The sequence below is a fragment of the Coenobita brevimanus genome, chromosome 2 (genome assembly GCF_032717465.1).
Source record: "Coenobita brevimanus isolate Jiangsu-jjx chromosome 2, ASM3271746v2, whole genome shotgun sequence".
In the NCBI taxonomy this organism is placed as follows: domain Eukaryota; kingdom Metazoa; phylum Arthropoda; class Malacostraca; order Decapoda; family Coenobitidae; genus Coenobita; species Coenobita brevimanus.
The window spans coordinates 2,153,264-2,172,546 of NC_136955.1; the positions used below are offsets into that span (position 1 = coordinate 2,153,264).

Sequence of the window (19,283 nt, forward strand, 5' to 3'; positions counted from 1 at the left end):
CCTACCATACACTTTTCCTATTATACTAAGAAGACAAATGCCCCTATGATTACCACACACTTCTTTTTCCCCTTTTCCTTTGTACAAGGGAATAATTATACCTGACTTCCAATCCTCCGGGACTCTACCTTCCTCCCAGGCCAATCTGCACATCTTCCACATCCATTCTACTACTATCTCTCCCCCATGCTTCAACATTTCACCACACACTCCATCAATTCCTGGGGCTTTCCCTGATTTAACTTTCTTCATTGCTTCCACAACTTCTATCCTACTGATTTCTTCCTGTCTTCTCACCTCCCTCCTTCTCCCAGCCATTCCCCAGCCACTTATACTTGCATTACTTCCATCCTCCACGTTCTGCTGTTAAAGAGGCTGAAGGTTGGGAATACTGAATCTAATCTTTGACCACCATACTGTGATGTAAAGTTTATTAGGATTGAAAACAAAAACCATCATCCACTCACTTGATGTAGTGCTGCCTACTTCTTCCTTAGCCTTTATCATTCTTTTTCTGTGCCTGCCCTCCTCTCTTCCTATTTCTCCCATCTTTCCTGTCACTTCTTATTGCTTTTCTTTACCCTACAGGTGCCTTTACATTGAGTGACAAGCCAAATGGTTTCCTATAAGCCAGGAAACCATTTACAACGCTGGGTGGTAACCATATGTGCTCCCTACGTGTCAACAAGTGGGTTGGTGGAGGGTTAGTGCCCCTCCCTGTAAAACAAATAACTCAAAGTCAAATGGCCATCCCTTATGGGATTATGGCATCTAGCAACAGATAGACAGATAGTTAGAAAACAAAACATGTATTGCTTGGTACTTTTGGCCATGTGGAGGGGATGGAGAATGAGAGACTGACGATGTGTATGTGAGAGAGATGGTGGGAGAGGGCAGGAAGGGAAGACCAAGAATGAGATGGAGGGATGGAGTGGAGAGAGAGCTTGTATTAGGGAGGGGGTGTGATAGAGCAACATGAGGTGATTTGTTTGTGGCCATCCCTAATGAGCTCTTGGAGGTGCTTATCAAAGTTAAAGTGTTTTGCTGGTTTATAAAAGTTAGTGTTTTAATTAATTATATTTTGAGAAAGTTGTACATAACTGTTTACTATGACTGAACATACGGTATGTACCGTATATAATATGCAGTACATTGTATTTTTATACATTAAAACCATAATACAGTATTCTATATTTTTTATTATTCCAGTGAATCAGTATACAGGTAAATACGGATGGAGTTATGAGGTCAGAATTAGGCCTGTATTACTGTTGCATTAGGAAGCTCCCCAACATCTTTTCTTATGTGACTTATTATGCTACTTACACTTTAGTGTCCTCCTCTGTTAAATAAATCCACTTACTATTGCCATACTCTGCATAAGTAACATACAAAAGGACATTAACCAGGGATACCCCAAAATAAACTGCTGAGGAAGAGGTGCTAAGAAGCCTCCTTAACCATCAAGAATATGGGCCTTAGAGTTACTGGTATGGAAAGGGGGAGGAAGAATGGTGATGAATCATGATGGCGTATTTTAAATCTGATGTAAGCATATGATGATGTGGTGTTATTCTAATAGTGAACAAACTACTGACTGGTCCTGAGCAATGGGAATGTCTCTGATCACCACAGTTTGAAAGAAGACGTAGATCAAAACAAACTAGTGGTCGCTGAGAGGGTGAATCGCAGTGATGTACTGGTGCAGTGATAGGGGCCCAAGTTAAGGAAGCTCCCTAATACCTTTTCCTAAGTGATTTGTTTATTACATCTTATTGCCCTCTGCTGTGTTATCTAAAACTTTCCAATATTTCCATACTCTCCATAAATAATGTACGAAAGGATATTAACCAGCCATATACAAAAATAAATTGTTAAGGAGGAGTTGTTTGGGAGCTTCTTTAAATTACAAGAATACAGCCAGGGATATTTGTATATCTGACTGAAGACTGCCTCATTGCTGTGACACAGAAGTAAATGTATAAAGTAATTAGAAAGTAGTGAATCAAGGTAGATGGTATTATGAAAGGCTTGATATGAAACAGGTTTGAGTATGGACGTTGCAAAATGATGGCATGGTGTTAGAACCCACATAAACACAGGTGTGGAAATTTACTCATATAGTACAGCATGAATGAAAAGTGGGTGAGAGCAGCAGAAATGGGACTGTTAGGGAATGTGTGAGGGTTGCAAAGAGTGGACAGGATAAATTGATTTGTGAAGTTTTTGGAATAAAGAAATGTATTGATAAAAATGTAGCGCTTATGCGTGCATTCAAATTGCCCGCGGAAACGCACAGTCATCTTGTTCTAGAGAGTTTTCTTGATATGGAAGAAAAACAAGTTATTCTGTTAAGACTGTCATGTAACTTCAAAGGAAATATTATTAAAGATATTTATTGGACATTTGCCTAATCTTATTGGACAGACTTTCATTAAAAGATCAATCCCAAAATCAGGTTCAACCATTAATGATAGTAAACAAACACTTGATTTTGCACAGTCTTGTCTTCCGTAAGATTTTTTCCTATTATTGTTTGTATATTTACATCGACGCGCAGGGATAATTATCTAACTAACTTTCCCTGGGATGCGACATATAAGAGAAATCTACAAAGCTTTACATGATAATAAAAGTAAAGAAAAATAAAGGCTTGACAGTCCCTACACGATGGTCGATCTCTTTCGTCCCATCATGGCACTGTCGGCGTTTCGGGGGGTATTATGTGCAGAAATATTGAAAACCCCTAGGAAGTTATGTGGTCTGAGCCTTGCGAAGTCGCCGCAGACAGCAGGTAAATAGTGCATAGGCTACTCTTGGTATTTATAACAATCCAGTGATCTTAAAGTCTTGTACAGAATCTGGATATCCCACGTCTGATCACTATCGGTATTTTCTCGTAAGTCGTTGATTTAATATTACAGGTGTATCTACCCAACAGCCAAATGTCATAATCTGGGAGATGGCCACGAACAATTTCCCAATGTTGCTCTGTCTTTCATTCATTTCATTCATTGCCAGACGCCACGTACCGGTATCCCAAACGGGGTGGCCAAAGGCTTAGAGTTAATTGTTTTACAGGAAGGGGAACTAATCCTCCACCAACCCCTCTTGACACGTAGGGAGAACGTTATGCCAACAGCATCTGGTGTTCCCAGGCGGTCACCCATCCAAGTACCGTACTAACCTGACTCAACGTTAGAACAATTTCCCAATGTCGCTCTGTCTTTCACCATCAGGAAATCCTCTCTTCAACCCACACCACTGTCCTTAAGGATAAGATTTTGTAATAGAGCCACAACTAGAATTCAAATGGTTTCAAGTATTTTCAGTTTATATCATTTGCTAACACTTTTCTTCTATGAAACTTCCATTGCAAATAACCTGTGAGGTTATTAATGACCCCCAGAGGGATTAATGATCTCAAGTGGGGGAAGGAGTTAATCAGCAATGGAGGTGTCAGCAAATGGTGAGATACCGGTATGCCATAAACAGAATAGACTTCAAAGTACAGTACTTGAATTCCAGTTGTGGCTTTTGCTATATAAAGTATTTACCAACCTTTTTAGCAATCGCTTATATTTCTGTACTCCACTCTTCCTACTCATTCTTGGTCCCTCTCTCCCCTTGGCACTGTTTTATCTTTGTACAGCCCTGGAATCTTGGGACAGTAATGTTGGATAGGCTGGAAGGCTAAGTGGCAACACTGATGGCTGGGATTGTGGGTAACTCTTGCAGCAGAGTAATACCATTTAGGTTTACAGTTATATTTCTCCCGGACCGTACTGTACAGTACCGTATATCAGTGAACTTTTGGCCATTCTAAACTAAAATCTACTAGAAGACACGATTATTACTTTGAGATGGGCCAGACAGTTGCAAAAATGAGTGATTACTGTTAAAAATTGAAATCAAAATACAGTAGCTAGTTCAAAACACTGAAAAACATTACATATAGGCTATATATAAATATGTTGGGAACAAGAAATTCTATGCATATATGAAAGGAAAAATATACACTCCCCTCCTCCTCATCTCTCTAACATACAGCCTCTTAGTCTCTCACTTTCCATTTACCCATTTACTCCACAAAGCCAGACTATCTTAGGGAATGAGAGACTGACTAGGAGAATGTAAGTGAGTGAGGTGGAGGGGAAATGGGGGATGAAGAGGCTGAGGATGAGATGAAGGGATGGAGTGGAGAAGTATATATATATATATATACATACAGTATATGAGAGACGAGGATGTGAGTTGGTGACAGGGCAGCCTGATGGCAGAGGACAGGAAGACATACCGGGAAGAGGCAATTTGTATGCAGCCATCTCTTCTGGGATAAAGGTAACAGTTTATAGATGGACAGGGACTATACACAGACAGACAGACGTATAAATAGTCAACCCTCGTATAATGCAGTATCGCATAATACGGATTTGTACTTAGCGGTCACCTATAACCAAAAAATATATACCGCGGGCACAAACAGATACACTGCAACAAGTTGTTGGGCGTCGGAGCTTGAACTTTTTTTTTTTTATTAATGTCTAGGAACATTTCTTATGTACTGTATTTTTAATAACTTCCTGTGTACGAGTACCAGAGTTAATGTTAGTTGGGTGTTTTTTTGGAGGGGTTGGTTGGGATTTGGGGTTAAAAGGGTGACTCTGGAAAATGTCCAGTCTAGGTTAACCCTTTATAATGGAAACATGGAAGGCATAATGCAGAAAAGTATGCATGGCATATTGTCAGTTTATATTAGCCATATTATAGGAGGGAGGACTGTATAGTAGGCAAATTGATTTTCAAGCATATCTACATCAATACCACAAGCATTTTAGCACAAGAGGAGTATCATTAACTGTATCATTCTTTCCAACAGGCTGCCGTCTTCTCTACACTCCGGCTGCCCTGGGGATTGAGAGCTTTGAATCTACGAGAAAGAGAACCCTAGTCCAATTCACCCACAATGTAGAGGCTTTCAAAGAAAAAATGAACACCTGTCTGACCACCCTAGATAAAGGTCTGGTGTTCACAGAGGACCTGAAGAACACAATTTACCTGACCGAGGCTGAGGAGAAGGATGTTGAGCTGGTGCTGGCCATGGCCAAAAAGTATGCTTAAGTACAGGGTGGCCCATAAATAGCACTTCACTTCAAACTGGTTGCTATCTTATGTTTTGCACAGACAGCTCAGTCTGCTGGTGTTAGTGTGGCTGTAGAAGACAGCTTAGTCTGCTGGTGTGGGTGTGGTTGTGCAAGTTTGTTTATTCATTTATAAAGACTCCAACATGCTTGCATATGTCAGCCTAGATCACCTAATGGTGGCTCTCCCTGCTGCTCGAGCTCTACCAGCCTTTCTATTCAGTCCCTTATTCCTGAGTTCACACTCAGTGACCTTGTCCCAATCTTTTTCAGTCTGCTTCTCACAACATTACCCTCAGCATTCACATCTCTCACCCTCTGCACCCAGCTGCCATGCTCTTCACACCAGAGTAAGGACTAAATAAATGATGCAAGGTAGACAGTAAAAATGCTGAATGACCCTTTCCCATAACTCACGACAAATTGCCTGGCAGAGTGGAGGAGAAGCATTATTTATGAACCACCCAGTAAATTTATATTCCATTTACAGTACAGGCAGTCCTTGGTGTGAGTCAAAGATCTATCTACCAATTTATCTATAGCCAAATGCCCCATCCATGGAAGGGGCAGCCACAAATAAGATACCTCTGCGTAACCCTGTCCTCCACCATCAGGCTACCTTCCCCTAACTCTTACCACTCTCACTCTTATGTCTCTCCACCCAATCCCTCTGTCTCATGCTTTCCCTCTTCCCTTCCACCTCACTCAAGAGATGTGTTTTAATTTATCACACCTTTTTTCATCAAACTGGTGTAAATTAGGGGAAACAGGCAAATCAGTGTAAAAGGTACTGTATGGTACCAGGTGACACTAGTACCTTATAGGCAATATTTTTGTAATTCACGGCAGACTTTACGGCAAAAGAATGTACAAGATGCTACTTACAATGAGAGTATACTGTATTTACCTATTCTTTAGGCTATATATATGAAGATACTGGTACTCCTTGGGTAACATTTGGGTTTCATTTTCTAGACTAATGCATTAACTGGTTTTCTACATTAACCGGAAGCAATCTCCCCAAGCGATCAGATACTGGAGCTAAAGCAATTTGAAATCATGCTACTGTATAGTACCTTTTACAGACCATGCAATTGCAGTTCATTGTTATATGTGCAGGTACAGTGTGGAAATACGAGTACTTAGGCAGTGTATGATGATGATGATGGCAGTGATGATAACAGTAATGATGATGATGATGATGATAATGATGTTGGCAGCGATGGTAATGATGATAATAATGATGGTGGTGGTGTTGACGACCATGATCTATTTTCAGGGCACTGTAACCTACTCATTCCAGTGCATTTTTCATTCTAGTCACTCTTTCCAGATTCAATCAGCAGAATGCTGGTCTACGGTTTGGTGCCTTCAACTTTGGTCCTCTGGTAATGCGGCTCTTCTTCTTCCTCAACCAGCCTCAAGCAGCATTAAAGGTGTGTTAATATAGGAAGCTTAATATACAGCTGCTTTCTTGTATGTTTGGGGGACAGTTTAGTCAGCGTTTTCAACGTCAGACTTCATATTGTATCATATTGTTCATATCATTCAAATATGAATGTCAGACGTACCATTAATTCATTTCTGATTCCTATGGCCACATCCATGCCCACATCAGCAGACTGTGCCACACCAATACATAAGATAACATCAGGCTAGTTTCTGGTGGAGTATACTGTAGTTTACCCTTTTACTGCAGTGTGGGTAACCTCTTAAAAATACTGTATAAAATGTTCTTGATTGCTGTTTGTCGGTATATTTCATGGCCTTCATGTGATTTTCCTTGATGGGACTTGAATGATCGTGAGGCCTGCATCACTGGGCATGCTGTTGGTAATTCACGCATTGTTGCAGCGACTCTCATTCCATATTTCTGAATCCTGCTTTACTATACCTTTAGGCAGGAGAAAAAGATATGATGATGATGATGATGATGATGATGATGTTTAGTATGATGCAGTCTTCATTCAGTACCCACACTGCTTTCAGATAAATGAAAAGTACCGTGAACCGGGGTGAATTCGGACACGGGGTGGTTTCAGACGAAATTTGCATAAAAAGATTAAATGCTACGCAGCTGCTAAACGAAGAAAGATATCGTATATATTTAAACGGGATAATGTTGCATAGGTTTTGTAAAATGTTATGTATAATTATCTTTTTAAAATATTATGTTCCACTGGTGAATATATTGTAATAAAGACAATGCTATTTTTTGGTGAAAAAATGAATACGGGAAAACTTGGTCTGGTGTGAACGAATCATAACAAACCGCACGCTTATACACATTTAGAGGTTTACTTTAACGTCTAACTTGAAGATTGGAACAGAGAAAGGGTTAAAATCTGCATTTTAAATGTATGTAAACATGACATGAGTGAATGTGTACGCATTTTTGGGATTTAAAGAGGTGACTTCGGACAATGGATATTTAAAGGGTTGAGGTCAGACAGCATATCTAATTTGCTTTTTTTATATGTAATAAAACATATTTTGTACAATGTACATAGTCTGCATGCTTATCTTTGTTTTTGCATTTATATAACAGATGAAGTGTGAGATGAACTAGGCCACAATGCCTCGAAATTACAAGAGAGTGAGTGTATCTACCAGTGATGGTAGAAGACACTATACGGTGGAACGCCGTGGCAGCCTTTTAGAGTATGCTAGTGCAGACGTACGTGATGGAAAGTTAAGTGTCAGACAGGCTGCTAAGAAATATGATGTGAGAACACATATTATTTAAGTTACCATATGGTACGGTACCGGTATGATATCCTTATACGTAGTTCGTCTCCACTCCCTCCTCTTGTTCCTCATCTACTCACCCCTTCCATTCCTAACTCCTGTTTCTCCTTCCCAAGCTCCTTCTCTCATTCCTTCCCAAGCTCCTTCACTCTTTAGCTCTTTCCTTCCCTATCTTCTGTTCCTCCATTCCAAGTTCCCTTTAATTAGGCATTTAAATAGCCGGCACGCTTTAAACCGTCCGGTCAGTCAGTCACAATCGTGCCTTTAACCTGCGCATAGCGTGGGAATGTACTCCCTATAATGTATATGTATAATCAACTAAACTGGGGTTGTAAGTCAATGGAAAATTTATTTTTTCATCTATTTTTGCTATATATCACTACTATTTACTTGTAATTTTTCTGTATTTTTTTGTATTTTTTTCAGCAATTTTTTTAAAAGTTGCGCAGTGTCCGAAGGCCCCCCAGAACTGTCCAGACATTCAGCTGAGCTACTAGGGGCCCATTTCAGTGCATTTCTAATGAGTGTCCGGGGTCACCCCAAGGCAGTCCGAAGTCTCCCCAGTCCGGGGTGACCTCGGACACCTATAAAATATTTTACTACGTCTAGATGGAGATACTGAGATTATCTAGCTGTTAGATACTTACAGGATATTGGCTCACGTACGTATGTAATACTTAACATCAGTATTTTGGCCAAAATAAATTGTGTCAGGATGAAAAAACCTTCAAAATCGTACGAAGTCACCCCGGTTCACGGTATTTAAGAATTCACTTTTAATGCACAGACTGCTTTTAGTACTCAACTGTTTTTATTTCAGTTGTATCTGTTAAGTAATTTTGTCAGTTATCATTACTTCAGTTGAACACTTTAAATAATTCTTGTCATATAAACATTTCACTTGTTGTCAGAATGTAGATGCTACCCTTTTATTTGTTTGCATTCTTTAAATAATTTTCTCATACGAACTGTATTTCAGTCATTCTCAGATTTAACATGTTACTCTTTCACTCACTTGCGTCCTTTAACCCCTGGACGCTGGGCTAAAATCTGCTCATGCCTCACCTCATTACGGAAAAAAAAAAAACTTTACTTCTAACCTAAATATCTCAGAAACTGTACCCAACTCTTCTTCTTGTAAATGAAAGTATCCCTAAGTCTGCTGGTCCTTGTGTTGATGAGTAATGACGTGAGGAAGAGGACTAATTTTTGCTGCGAGAACAGGATGTGTTAGTGCATCTGCCCATGGCCCTGACTATGGCTTTGCCATCAACATGATAACGTCTCCATTACTAGATAAACTAGACACAGTGGTGTCCAAGGCACACTCTGTGGTACTATCACTGAGTCCTTTTCTATAGTATCCTTGGAAAAAGGCTTAGCAGGGGTGGATGAGGCAAAAGTCCACTTGAGGCAGGAACGAAATCGGATGAGAAAGGTTAAGAAAAGATTGTCCTACACTTGGCAAAGTCACAGAGATGAGTGAAGTATGGTTGGGCAGGCTGGTGGGAGTCTGCCCCGAGCTTTTGGTGACGAAAAAAAGCGGCGGCCACTTCAAACTGTGCTGGGAAAACAAGTGCAGTTCCTACCGACACCCGGCACCACTGATTTTTTGACGGTTCCGACCGACGCCCGGCGGTTAAGGGTTAAATAATTTTGTCATATAAACTGCATTTCACTGATTCTCAAAATTCAAATGTTACCCCTTTCCCATAACCCACAGGCACTAGAAGCAGAGGAACTTGAGGGATTCTTTGACCAGATGGTGTCCTACCAGATCGCCATGACCCTCTTATACAACAATGAGCAATATGAAGATGCGCTGAAAGTCTTTGATCTCGTCCAGGAACGGAGAATAGGGGGAGTGCGCTACCCCAAGACCTGCTTCACCCTTGCCCTTGCCTGCTGTTATAAAATGGTAGGTTAATGGGTAGCTTAGTATCTTGTGGATTAATTTAAATGTAAGCCTGTCACTGTAGGAGGTTTTCCCTTTGCTGAGTAGAGAAAGAGAGAGAGAGATTCAGGAGAGTGCACTATCCAAGATCTCTTGTACCCTTGCCCTTCCCGGCTGCTATAAAATGGTAGGGTAATAGGCAGCTTCGTATGTTGTGGATTCTTTTAAGTCTATCAGTATAAGAGATCTTTGCTAAGCTGAGTGAAGCGAGGAATATACCGGTACTTTAACAAATAATCAGTAAATAGCAGAAAATTGGAGGAGTGTGCCACCCCAGGAACAGTATTTACGCCTTCTCTTTCATCCTTCTGCTTCCCTTGTGTTGTGCACCTTCCTCACCCCATCCTTAGGTGGGGGGAAAAATGGCCAGGATGACAGGAAATATCTGGGCAGTATTGTTTCATTCTTGTTCCCATAAAATTTACCTGAATTTTCTTGTTAGCTATCAAACGAGATAGTGGCATAGTCACAGCATGACAATTTTTTGGACTCAGTCAGTGAAAATTGACATATTTTCCCTGTTGATAGTACCCACAAAACAGAGTTGAGAAAATAGAGCCAGCATAACTTATGGACTCAGCTAATGAAAAAAGAATAATTTTTCTTGTTGTTGTTGGTATCCCTAGACGAAACCTGAGAGCCAAGATATAACACAGCAACTTTTTGATTCAGGGGGAAAAAAAAAAAAAAAAATCTCATTGTTCATATTCGCAGAACAGATCAGAGAGCACAGATACTGCACATCTACTCCTGCACAGAAGCTCTGACGCTTCTCATGGGGCAACGTAGGATTAGATGATGAATGAATGAATGAATGTCATTGGTATCCACAGAACACACCGGAAAGCTTTGCCACAGCCCAGCAGCTCTTAGACTCTGCCACTGAGTATGGACTGGTAGTAAATCGACGACTGATATGTATGGCGGCAGCGCTGTGCCTTCGTCAGGGGCGACCCCAGGATGCTCTCACAGCGCTGGCGGATGCAAGGACTACCACCCATATTGCCATTGTTTCACTCAAGGTGGGAATGACTTAAGAGAGAATTGTATTGTTTATAAACACTCCAACCGGCTTGCATGTGTCGACCTTAGTCACCTAATGGTGGCTCTTCACACTGCTTATTCTCTGGCAGCCTACCTATTTTGTTCCTTACCCTGAGGTCACACTCTATGGCCTCATTCCAGGTCTTTTTCAGTCTGCCTCTTGAACCCCCCCCCCCTGACATCCACACTTCTCACATTCTGCACTCAATGTCATCCTCCATCCTAACATGCACAGACTACCTCAATTTACCCCTCCTTATCACAACACCAATACATTCCAGTCCCATCCTTCCTCTCAACTCTTCAGTTGTAATCCTAGCCCCCCCAGGCCTCATATTCAAGGACATACTACACATCCATCTAATTATTGTTATTTCTGTATGACTGAGCCTGCAAATATCCTCTTACTTCATTGCCCAGGTCTGACAGCCAAACAGCATTACAAGTACCAGTATCTGATTATCAATTTGTATAAAGCCAGATGCCTTTCCTGTCATCTTATCACCTTCTATCAGGCTGCCCTCCCTCCATCTCACACCACTCTTATTCATCTCCTCCCTATCCCTCCACATCAGCCTCAGTCTCCCTCTATCACTCTGCAGAAAGAATAAGAATAGAATACAGAAGAGACACCTGGGATCCTAGTGGTTTGAATGCTGTAGTTAGTGACAGCATTCCCTATGTTACTTAGAATTGGCAGGAGGCTTTTTGATTATGTAATGTCACTAGGGGATGCAGTGTGGTTATCTGCCCTTCACATGTATTGGACTGCATTACTCTAACCTCAGAGCCATACTCCTCAGTGTGGGTAAAATTGGATTGGCTGATTTTTATTTATTATTATTATTTTTTATTTATTTTTAAAGAGTAGGGGTGGGTATGAGAGTGAGACGGTGCATGGAATTAGGTGGTGTTCACATTTAGGATGACTGGAAATACCAGTACTGTACAGAACTGAAAAATGGGTTTCATTAAATGATCACCGAAATTCTGAGTAATGAGTATATATTTGTAATGTACTTAATGTGGTGTTTGAAAAAAATAAAAAGAAAAGAAAGCATACCAAACTGAAATATGTATGATTTTTTTTATGGTGGGGGGGGGAAAAAAAAAGGGGGGGGGGGCATGCCAAACTGAAAAAGACAAGTTTTGGTGGTAATACAGCAGTACTCACACAAATCACATTTTCAGACTCACAGTGAGTTTCCCATCTTCCACAGGTAAAAGCTTTGTCGGAAATGGATAGAGGAAATGAGATATTGCCCATTCTCCGTTCCTTCACCCAAGAGGACCTGCCATCCACTCCCAAGTGGAAAACTAACCATCGCATTCTTCAAGAGGCAGTATGTATCTGTGAATTTTTTTGATCTTATTGTTATTTTTTATTTATTTATTATTATTATATATGTACAGTATATATTTTTTAATTCTGGAAGGGCTCTGGAAGGGGGAAGCATTGTACTTGGCATGCTATTGACAGTTTTCCCTTTTTTGTGGTTTTTGAAAGAAGCTATCTATCTATCTATTGCCAGACGCCTCAATCCCGTTTGGGGTGGCCACAAATAAATCGCCTCCAAGTTGCCCTGTCCCCCGCCATTTCACTGCCCTGCTCCCAACTCACACCCCCCTCTCTCATATACCTCTCCACCCCATCCCTCCATCTCATCCTCGGCCTCCCCCTCCCTCTTCCCCCCTCCACCTCACTCACATACACTCTCTTCGTCAGTCTTTCACCCTCCATCCTCTCCACATGGCCAAACCACCTCAGTGTGTTCCTCATAACGCTTCCTATCACATCCACATCCACACCACAATGCTCCTTTATATCCTCATTCGTCAGCCTGTCTCTCCATGTGACTCCACAGGCTCCTCTTAAATAACTCATTTCCACTGCTCTCACTCTTGACTTGTGTCCTTCCAACAATGTCCAAGCTTCACTTCCGTACGTTAGAGTTGGTATCACAATACTGTCATGTAGTAACTTTTTCACTTCCATGCTCACTTCCCTGTTTCTTATCACTGCTTTCAAGGAACCAGCAACCTTTCTTCCCTGCTTTACCCTTTCAAGCACTTCACCCTCCAAACCTCCATCCTTACTCATCACACTACCCAAATACTTAAACGTACTCACATTTTCCAATTCCTCACCATCCAACCTCGCTGTACATTCACTAACTTCACCTCTCTCAAAGACCATCACTTTACTCTTCCCTACATTCACCTTTAGGTTCCGTTTCTTACACACTCTCTCAAACTCATCCACCAAGCCTTGCAGCTCCCCTTCGTCTTCACTCAACAACACAGTATCATCTGCAAACAACAGTACAGAGAGTTTCCAAACACTATCCTCTCTCACCAGGGCCACTCCAACATCCACTACCCTACCTTGTACCTCTTTTATTACCCCATCCATGTACAGATTGAACAACCATGGAGAAATGACACATCCCTGTTTCAAACCAACTTTCAAAGAGAAAAATTCACTTAGTTCACCATCCACACGCACTGCAGCCTTCGCACCATCGTACATACTCTTCACAGCATTCAACAACTTCCCATCTACTCCATATATTCTTAACACTTTCCACAATCCTTGTCTATCCACCCTGTCATATGCTTTCTCCAAATCCATGAAAGCCGCATACAACTTCTTTCCCTTCTCTAGAAACTTTTCCACTAAAGATCTAAGAATGAATATCTGATCTACACAACCTCTTCCCTTCCTAAAGCCTCCCTGTTCTTCTCCAACTAATTTCTCTGTTCTTTCTCTAACTCTGTCTATAAGTATCCTACCATACACTTTTCCTATTATACTAAGAAGACAAATGCCCCTATGATTACCACACACTTCTTTTTCCCCCTTTCCTTTGTACAAGGGAATAATTATACCTGACTTCCAATCCTCTGGGACTCTACCTTCCTCCCAGGCCAATCTGCACATCTTCCACATCCATTCTACTACTATCTCTCCCCCATGCTTCAGCATTTCACCACACACTCCATCAATTCCTGGGGCTTTTAGCAAAGATGCTAAAATGATGGTACCATAATAATACACTGACCCTGATACACACAGCCTATACAACACACAGGTAGTGAGTGCCGAGGAAGCTGTAGCCAGGAGTGAGAACAAGGAGGTGCGTGTGGAGTTTGAGCGCATTGTGAAGAGCCTACGCGAACACGACATGATATCGGACAAGGTGAATCTGTACTTCATGAGGATGCTTTCTGTATGTTTTTCTTAGGAATGCATCGTCAACATCTCAGGGGGCTTTCTAACACCTCTCACTTACTGATTTATTTTGCAAACTGCACATTTGTATTCTGGTTTGTGCTGTTTGTCTTTTTAATATTACCATGGCCTGCATAAATAGTACGGTATATATACAATCCATCCACCCATCATCCAATCCTATGTCACCCCACGAGAAGCGCAGGAGCCCGGGGTTAGGGAAGTTGGTCCTGACATTTAAGATGAAAACAATAAGTAATAAATAAATAAACTGGTAAGGAACGGGTGTTTGGAAGCCCCCTTTACTGATAAGAGTACAGACCTTGCCATCTCCAGACAATGGCCAATATTCTTGTTGGTTAAGGAAGCTCCCTAACACCTCTTCCGTAGTTATTTATTTTTGGATATGGCTGGCTAAGACCCTTTTGTAGGTTATTATGCATTATATGATGATATTGGAAGGATTTATATACGTAACACAGAACAGAGTGGTAAGGTGTAAGAAACAAAAAAAATCACTTAGGAAAAGGTGTTAGTGCCCTTCCTCTGCTGATGACAATACAGGCCACTACTATTTAATATAGGAGAGACATTTTGAACTGTTGGGCTTCAAAATTGCTTTCATTAAACCTTTCAGTACGAGGTCTTTTATAAGCTGAATAAAAGCATCAAGTAGTAGTATCATCAAAATTAAATAGCCTTGGGCTGGAGGTTAAACTTCAGTCACAGAGAAGAATGCAGCTCCCACTTATGATGGACAGTTGTGGAACATGGGTCTGATCAGCCAGCATTTTACATTAGACTACAGAATGCATTTAGCAGTGAAATAGAGAGGGCAGACATACTCTATCTTCTTTGCATGCTTGAAAAATTATCCTCAGCCATATGGGCTAACTGTCTCCATTCACACTCCCTTGCATTTCAATGATGAATATTTTATTTTATTCTTGCTGCCACTAGATGATTTATTTCAACTTCAGAGGCAGAATAAGAGTCTTGCCAAAACTAAATACAGTACAGTCACCAGGTGGTAGTGGGATTAAAATGAAATACATCATTGGAATGAAGGGCTTGGAGCTCTAAACAGATGGACATAAATGCAAAAGATTTTGCTATCCTGAAGGCTATGTTAAATCAAATGCTTTGAGTACAATGGAGGGTTATCCTTCGTTTGCATTTGGCACATTTAGGAATATTGTTCATTTGAAAGAAATCTCAGTAGTCAAAGGGTAGCAAGCCTAACAAACCTTTTCTTCATTCAGATAGATCCTGAATGATATTGTTTTTACATTAGATTAACTTAGATAGTAAACCAGCTATAATATTAGCCATATCTGCTTCTTCCCAAAGACAATAGATGGTGTGGTGACGGAGCCAATAGAACCTTCCCAGTTGCGAGAGAAAGGACCAAGGAACCGTGAGAGAGAAAGGCTGGCAGCATCCTTCTACCCTCGCAATCGCCGCACCCCATACTACCCCCCAGCACAGCCTCAACATGCACCACGGAGAGGACTGCTTGATATGGAGTAGGAGTGGGTATGCTGGTGATAGTTGTCCCTTTTTTGTGCTGTGTTTCTCCTTGTTTATTGGACCCTACTAATGCCCAACACAGCCCCAGTGTGTGCCATAAAGGTGGCGTGATGTGGAATAGGGGTGGATATAGTGTTGATAGTACTTCTTTTTTTGTGGTGTCTTTGCTTGTTTTGTGGACCCTGCCTCACCCCATCCTTAGGCCACATCTGCACCAAATGCTTGCTGATGCAGGTGGGAGTTTGACATCATTGTAACCCATACAAGTGGCCGCACTGGATGCAAGTGGGTCAGGGCAAGAAATTTTATGGGCTACAGGGAGGTGGTGGTCAGGTGGTCGGTCGGAGAATCTGACTGGCTTTCGAAAAGACGAAAGTTCGATCCCAGGCTGCGGCAAGGAAGAGGTTAGTTAATTTCTATGGAGCCTCTGTGGTACAGTGGTAAAGTGTGCGTTTTCGTACGCTAGAGTACGAGGGTTCGCGCCCCGCCAGGGTACTAAACTGTGGAAGTGTTCTCCCGGCCATGTACTGCATTGGCGGACACCAGGGGTGCTATATATATATATATATATATATATATATAGTGTGTTCCTTGTAGCAGCCGTGGCTCAGTTGGTTAAAGTGCTCTGCTCTGACCGAAGGGTCGGAGGATCGAATCCACCCAAGAATCATTGGTAGACATCAGGAAGGGCATCCGGTCATAAAATGCTACACGCTCCAAACCAAAGTCCTCTACCCAGGGGCAATGCCTTAGCCCTTATCCAAAAAAGGGGGACTTGGCGTTTAAAAAAAAAAAAAAAAAAAAAAAAAAAAAAAAAATTGATGCAGAACTCCCACCTGCACCAGTAAGTATTTGGTGTGGACGTGCCTGAAGGTGGGAAGAAAGGACAGGAAGATGTGAACAGAGGTGTAACAGGAAGATGTAAATAGAGGTGTAAGTGCTGTGTAAGGAAGTTGTATAAATTGAATGTAGCATAATCTGTTACTATCTCTACTGATTTTGTTAATAAAAAAAGTAAAACTGAGTTACCGGTACTACTTTTATGAATCCTAGGAACTATTCTACATTAGCTGGTAACCACATAACCAGATGGACACCTGGTGGTCTACTATACTGAGGCAGCCCAGCCAGACATGGCCCATTAGGGTTAATATCTGAGGATGGTTGGGATTTACAGCTCACATAATGTCACCAAGGGGATAGTTCTTGTCTTAAATGCTGTGGCTACGCACCGGTATCTTAGCCCCAGGTCACTCTGCTCCTGATGGGGTAATAAAGGACTGGATGATGGCTAGATCCAAGACTATACAATACTGGCAAAAAAGACACACACACTGGTCAACTAATGGGCCATATAAATGTGTCTGAGTATGAGAATGGGTCCAAGTGATTTGCTCCTCCCAGGGTGTACATAGTTCAGTCAGTTTAATTGTATGTTTGGCAGCTGGCACAGGTATCAGGCAATGCTTTCCAATCACCATACCATCTCAATACCTCTGTGTATCCAGGGGAGGACATTAAGTTTTTTTTTTTTTTTTTCCCCCAGCCTGAAATATTTAAGCCATGGCTATTGTTGGACTCATTTTTTTGTCAACTGGTTTATCATTCCACCCAAGTATCTCAGCACAGAGGTTGAAATACCTCCCTTCAGAGCCCAGAAAGCAGCCACAGAGGAGATTTGTACCCACACTGAAAGCTCTAGGTCAGCCATTGCCACCACCTGTAACCTGCCACTGGCCTTCATTTCATGACCATACGTGTAAACCCATCCCTGGATATCCTAAAAAAGGCTCTTCTTTCATGAGCACGTCAGTGTGTGCAGAGACCTTTCTCTGATATCCAGTGATATGGTACCATAGGTTTTTGTATAAGGTCTCTAGTTTAGGCTCTGTGTGCTGCTGCCACACAATTTTATCCAAATCCCTGGGCTAGGCTACAGATAAACAACATTATCAGTACGGTAATGAAAAAGGGGTATAATTTCTGGCTCTATACACCCCACAATTATTTTGATGTACTCTACCAGCGGGTGGAGAGGTATATGAGGGAGGGGGGTCCGTGTTGGATAAAGGGCAGCCTGATGACAGAGGACATGGAATCATTTGTGGCCACCCTTCTATGACTGACATGTCTGGGCATACAAGTATACAGGCTGATAGACAGACTACGATATGACCACCTTATTAATCGAACGAGCTTTTACCGGCAGGCTACCTTAAGAGGCTAAAGTACACCTAATTAGACTATGATGTGGTCATCACTCTTCTGTGGTAGGTACAGCACCAACACAAAATACAACTCACAAACAATCCACTATACCCACACTATACTGCATCCCCCTACACCACAACATACCACACGCCCCACACAACACTGACAGTCTTTCAACATAACCTCAACAAATGACCTCTGGGAGTGGCCAGTAAAGGCTGATGATTTCGGGTGGTCCACTGGGTTCAGAATATAAGTTTGGGGTATCAATAACAAGGCATCAACAACAAACGGGCTTTTCCTTGTAACACTTCGTTGGTAAACAGTAAAACAAGCGAGATACAAGGTCATGCCCTTTTCAGTTATGGGCTGAAACAAATAGGCCTATAATGGCTATCTGAGGCAGAGTGCAGACTGGAGCAAAACACACACACACACACACACACACACACATCCCATAAGAAATGACCCAGGGGAGTGTTACATACAGGTAGGCCTAACCGTGTACTTTGCTTTTGTGATGATATAGCCTTCCGTATAGCTGGGGAAAGGTTTGGGCACTGGGAAAACAAACAGACCAGTATGTTGCAGGCCACTGCAGTTCTTCGTGACTAGCATCATTCTAGTGTTAATCTTTTGCTACAACTCAGCTTCCAAAATGGAGAAATGGCAACTTTTGGCGAAATTAGAGTAAAAGGAGTATATTACTGTATTGAGTTGTACCGTATTCCTGTAATAGAACGTTTTCTCTCTCTCTCTCACCTGACAAAGATCTACCCCCCCCCATTTTAACCTAGCTTCTGACCGCGTGTACTCAGACTGAAAGACAAACTACTAGAAACTCAAATTACTAGGAGAATCAATTCTACCCCACAAGAAGAAAGAGAGGAGACCTAATAGAAGCCTTCAAAATAACAAAGAAGCTAGAGAACGTAAACAGAGATCAACCTTTTTCGTATGAAACAGGACGGATGACAAGAGGCCACAGTTTCAAGATTAAGAAGATGAGAAGTAGACTCTTAGTAAGATAGACTTTTTTACTCAACGAGTAGTGAATGACTGGAACAGGCTTCCTGAATACGTAGTCCAAGCTGAATCCGTTACCGTTTTCAAGAACAGACTTGACAGATTTTGGAAAAGTATGGGATATGGGTACTCAACTAGACCTGGAGTCTAACAGCAAAACCCATAATACTGTAAGTGTAAGTATGGCTGCAAAAGGATGAAATCTAGGACAAGTTTGAGTGACGAGTGTAAGTTCAGCGATGGTAGTCAGGCTAGTTATGAAGACGTGCTAAGGAAAAAGTCGTAGTAACGTACCGTACTGCCTTTTTTCTGCCACTGAGCTACGTGAAATAAGCTGGAAGAGAACGAAAATCTGGACCAAGATTACTGAACCACATCTCGAAGACAGAGTGACACA

At 41.6% G+C, this 19,283-nt stretch overlaps 1 protein-coding gene across 1 annotated transcript; it reads left to right on the forward strand.

Annotated features, from left to right (window-relative positions):
• Positions 1 to 2,685: 2,685 nt before the first annotated feature.
• Positions 2,686 to 16,829, forward strand: LOC145391474 (pentatricopeptide repeat-containing protein 2, mitochondrial-like). The gene is made up of 8 exons (XM_080266088.1): positions 2,686 to 2,794; positions 4,880 to 5,111; positions 6,475 to 6,577; positions 9,613 to 9,807; positions 10,677 to 10,865; positions 12,108 to 12,230; positions 13,980 to 14,087; positions 15,470 to 16,829. The coding sequence occupies exons 1-8, from the start codon at positions 2,695 to 2,697 to the stop codon at positions 15,647 to 15,649; spliced, it is 1,230 nt and encodes a 409-aa protein (XP_080122214.1). The 5' UTR covers positions 2,686 to 2,694; the 3' UTR covers positions 15,650 to 16,829.
• Positions 16,830 to 19,283: the final 2,454 nt, after the last annotated feature.

Coding starts and splice junctions, on each gene's coding strand:
- LOC145391474 (XM_080266088.1), top strand. CDS start 2,695: ATGGCACTGTCGGCGTTTCGGGGGGTATTATGTGCAGAAATATTGAAA. Junction 6,578..9,612: donor AGCCTCAAGCAGCATTAAAG/GTGTGTTAATAT, acceptor CATAACCCACAG/GCACTAGAAGCAGAGGAACT. Junction 10,866..12,107: donor TTGCCATTGTTTCACTCAAG/GTGGGAATGACT, acceptor CATCTTCCACAG/GTAAAAGCTTTGTCGGAAAT.